Source organism: Daktulosphaira vitifoliae, unplaced genomic scaffold (genome assembly GCF_025091365.1).
Source record: "Daktulosphaira vitifoliae isolate Bord-2020 unplaced genomic scaffold, ASM2509136v1 Scaffold_1, whole genome shotgun sequence".
NCBI classification, from domain to species: Eukaryota; Metazoa; Arthropoda; class Insecta; order Hemiptera; family Phylloxeridae; genus Daktulosphaira; species Daktulosphaira vitifoliae.
Window position 1 is genome coordinate 29,515,559 of NW_026099572.1, and position 4,716 is coordinate 29,520,274.

The following is a 4,716-nucleotide window of genomic DNA, read 5'->3' on the forward strand; positions in this document are numbered from 1 at the left end:
AAAAAAAAAATTTGTCCCGACGATCTATCTTCTATACGCAAATGGCTACCATATTGAAAAATATACTATTTTTGTATGATAATTATGGGTTTTGTATTTTATTTTAATAGAAGTTGATGTTGCTTTTGCAATTATCCATCAATTTTTTAAAATTAAACACTATCTACAGATTTGTATCGAAGCGTTTCTTATGATAGTGATTTCAATCACTGTCAGATTAAATCTATACTGGACCCTACTATGCAATGTCTCCACTATGCCGCGACCCCACTGTGCTACCGTTTAATATACTTTAATTTGAAAAAAAAAATTTAACACTTGGATTTGTCTTCATTTATTTTTTAATAATAAGTAATAATATTAAAACTTAGAAGTGATAGAAAAAATATAATTGCACATTTGAAAACATTGCGAAAAGTTGGTTGAGAATATTTGAAGTATATTTTTGTTTTTGATGAAAGTTTCTTGTAGTTCAGTGTATAAAACTTATAATTTTGTTATAAGTAACAAAATTTTTTTATTGAAAAGTATTGTATCAAGCCCTTAAAATGTTTATACGCGTTAAAAGGAAAGAAATATACAACTACTTTATTATTTTTATAATAATCTCCGTAAAAATTACAATATTAAATTATTGAATATCAATTTCATACTAAATTTATTTACTATAATTATTATTTATTCATATATTATAATTATAAATAAAATAATTAATCGAGATAAAATTAAGGGAATAAGAGTTATTGTTGCTATTGAAATAATCTACCAATGTCTTAAAATTAACACTATCTACAGATTCGCATCGAAGCGTTTTTTATGATAGTGATTTTAATCACTGACATATATCATTATACTTGACTCAACTATGCCATCTCTCCACTGTGCCGCACCACCTTGGGCTAGGTTTTTTTTTTAAATTGTATGTCACAAAATATCATTTTTCAATACGCCAATAATCAACTTTTTTAATGGAATCTGATATAAAGGCAGGAGTACCCCAAAGTGCTATATCTGCTACCCTTCTATTTAACATATTTACAGGTAACCAATCAACTCATCCTTAAACAATTGTAGTAGAGTATGCCAATGACAAACTTATCATTTCCGTTAATGAAAATTCTCAGATAATTTGCAATTCCAACTTACGATCCTGTTATCATGACTGGAGGATTATAATAAACGAAAATAAATCTTACTACTTTTACACTAAAAAAAAGGCTCGGTCCACAAGTTTACTTGAATAATATTCAAATTTCAACTTCAAATACTGCGAAATACTTTAATATACCATCTTGACAAAAAAATTAATTGGTCACATCATATAAACTTTACTAAAATCAAATTAAACGCACGCCTCTTTATAATCAAACGTTTTCTACACTGTAAATTAAAACTTCGACTAACCACAAATACGTTACAAACTATTCCATACATTCAGACTTGCAATGAAAGACAGTATTGTTAGTTGTTAAGGAACATTTTACTTGATAGCACCATTCCCTTCTTAACCATCCTAATTCTTTAGTAAAAGATCTCACTTTACCTACAATGCCTGGAAATCCTCCCAAAAATGGTGAAGAGATCTTCTTATCCAACAATAAAAATAAAAAAATTTCACTACAAATTATATCATTTCAAAAAAAGTATTATGATGGGACATTTTCTCTTCGCAAAATAAATATGTCAAATAATCATTATTATCTTTTATGCTTATTATACTAATATTGTATAGATTATATAAATGAAATAAAAATAAAAAACCTAAACTTTTGACTATTACTGTAAAAAAATTAATGTTCTGATAAATACAAACGGTAATTGTTTAATGATATAGATAAAATAAATTAATTGAAATAGTTTTATATACTTACTATAAGAATAATTACTTGAAATAATAAAATCATTTTTCTATATAACCTAAAAGTAAAATAATTATAAACTACTGACTTGAGCACGACATTATCATAGAAAGAGTGAACTTATTAAACATTATTTAAACAAACAATTAAAGGCGAAAATCAAATAAATTGTTTTAAATAAATTTTTACTTTTATTGATGTTAAACTTTTTGAAATACACGCATTTAAATTATAACAACTTTTATTATTTTTAATTATTAAGAATGACTTAAAAATGAATAATAGTGCGAAAATTTTTTCCTTAACCGTCTTAAAATAAAAAAAAAAAACCAGCCTACAAGATATTATTCAAGCCACCTACTATTCAAGTATACTTTAAAATATTTGTTCATTTATCGTTTAAGAGTTGAAAGTATTTAATAAATTACACCCATTTTGTTGTTGTTGTGTTAATTGTTTAATAGAAATTGAAATATTGAAAAATAAAAACTTATTCATATAACTTACCAAAAAATAATGTTTTTTGTGTAATTATTAAGTTATTACAATGACTACTCTTTGTAAATTTATGTATAAATATACAAATGTATAAAGAATACAATGTGTACATAGAATAACATTGTTTATATAAATAGCTTAATACTTGTTTGCCATAAAATCGATAGTTAATACTTTTATTACAAGTAATCATTTAAAGCAGTCAAATATAAATAGAATGTTTCGCTATGACAAAAATATATATACTATATAACAATACAGTAGCTGAACTAAACAAATAACTATCTTGAATATTTTTAGGATGAAAATAGAACATGTCAAGATATTATTTTTATAGAATAACATTAATATGGCAATAGTTAACAGTTAATATTTAATAATACAACATTTTAAACTTATTTATAAACAAAGGTTTTTTTTAGCTTCAATGCAAATCTGAGAAGGTAATAAATAATTTTACCATGATATGTTTATTTTTATTATATATTTATGTCTGTCACTACTTTTTCTTAGCTCTCACTGGATTGATTTTTCTCAACGATACGTCAAAAGATCACAAATCGTATCTAGATGAAGATATAACCCTCGAAAATTAAAAAAATTTCCTTTGTTCCCTGTAAATGGTGAAAATTCACCAAAAAATTACGATTTTTAAATCGATAAATTTTGACATTTTTTTCTAAAATTTGTCATAACTTATTGAGAAATAAACGAATCAAAAAACTCTTTTTTTAAATTGAAATCTTAGATATTTTCCTTTTATTTGATAAAATTTTGTTGAAAACCTGCCCTTTTACGTGTCCACAGGGGGGATTCAAAATAGCAACTTCTGCACAAAAATTTAACTTTTTCAACTTATGTTTCGAAAATGTTCCGGTAATAATATTTATTATAATTTATGTTATAGACTAATAATTCAAAAAAAAAAAAAAAATTGTCTCGTCGACTTATCTTCTATGTGCAAATGGTTGTCTTAGATAAAAATTATGGTATTAAAATTTAAGATTTCATATTTTATTTTTTGAAGTTTAATTTACTATAACTTTTTGAAAAATGTATAGATCAATAAAATTTAATTTGTAAATACTTTATGTTTACCTCTTTCATTTAGCATACTTTCTTTTTTTTAATCGGACCATTTTCTTTTATACAGGGGTGTTTAAATCTTTAAAAATACTAGTAAAAAATAGAACTTTTTCAACTTAACTTTTAAAAATGTTCCGTAAATACTGAGCTTTAAATACATGGCCAATTAAAAATTATGATAAATTCTATAAGTTTAAAGAAAAAATTTGTCCCGACGACACCCTTTCCTCTATGGGGAAATTTTTATATATCTTAAATTAAAACTTATGTAACATACTTTACTATGAAAAAAAAATTACGTTTGCCATAAAAGTAATAACTATTTTATAACTTTTTTATAATTTTTCCGTAAAAACTACAATGCTTTATTGTTAGATATAAATTTTATTCTTAATTTCTATAATAAATATTTATTCATGTATTATACTTATAAATAAAAGAACTGCTAATTAGGGATAATGAAGGAAATAAGAGTTTATTTTGCTTTTGGAATAATCCACCAATTTCTTAAAATTAAACACTACCTACAGATTTGCATCGAAACGTTACTTATGAAAGTGATCTTAATCACTGTCAGATGTCATCTATACTTGTCCTAACTATGCCTCGTCCACACTGTGCCATCGTTTTTGTTTTATGTTTTTATTACTAAAATACTATTCAAAAAAAGTGTTATATTATTTTTATTAATTTCTAAATATTTATTTTATAACTAAGATTATAAGCTTGAAATATACGAATATATTATATTTTATAAACACATTTTCGTCATGTTACTTCAAATGTGATAAGGTTTGTTTAAAATTTGTTTGTACTATTTTGAGCCTATACACTTAATAATTTTAAAAATATCAATTTACGTATTTTAAAAAAATAATTTTTAGTTTTAATATGAAGATATTTTTTAATTACAATAATTAAAACATATTTTTATTTATCAATATTAAATTACTATTCTAAATTGATGTCTTTAAGTACCAAATTTACAATAGTAAAATGTACCCAGTGATTTTTTCACTAATCGTCGTAAATCAATATTGTTACGTAATGACTACCACTGAGAAAAAAGGTCATTATCTTATCACAAGACACGCGAATAATTAAAATATAACACTTAATAATCATTTTTAGAACTTAAAGAATTAATTTTATAGCTCCGGTTTGTATAGTTATTATTCAAGAAGACACTATACAGAAAAATATGTCGTTAGAATATAAAAAAAGAGTTATTTTTTTTAATGTCGGTTTGTATATTAAGAATTTTTACACAGAA

The 4,716-nt window shown here is 23.7% G+C and overlaps 1 protein-coding gene across 3 annotated transcripts in view; it reads right to left on the reverse strand.

The window, feature by feature from the left end:
• The window catches only part of LOC126895173 (MATH and LRR domain-containing protein PFE0570w-like), a 12,164-nt gene extending 9,707 nt beyond the window's left edge, over positions 1-2,457 (reverse strand). The window contains exons 1-2 of one of the 3 annotated variants that reach the window (XM_050666742.1): positions 2,367-2,457; positions 1,872-1,917 (exon numbers count right to left, since the gene is read on the reverse strand). In XM_050666742.1, coding sequence (XP_050522699.1) covers positions 1,872-1,904 — 33 coding nt within the window. In that variant the 5' untranslated portion in view covers positions 1,905-1,917; positions 2,367-2,457. Of the gene's footprint in view, positions 1-1,871; positions 1,918-2,048; positions 2,299-2,366 lie in introns of those variants that run through there. The other 2 variants (XM_050666743.1, XM_050666745.1) reach the window with 2 other exon arrangements.
• Positions 2,458-4,716: the final 2,259 nt, after the last annotated feature.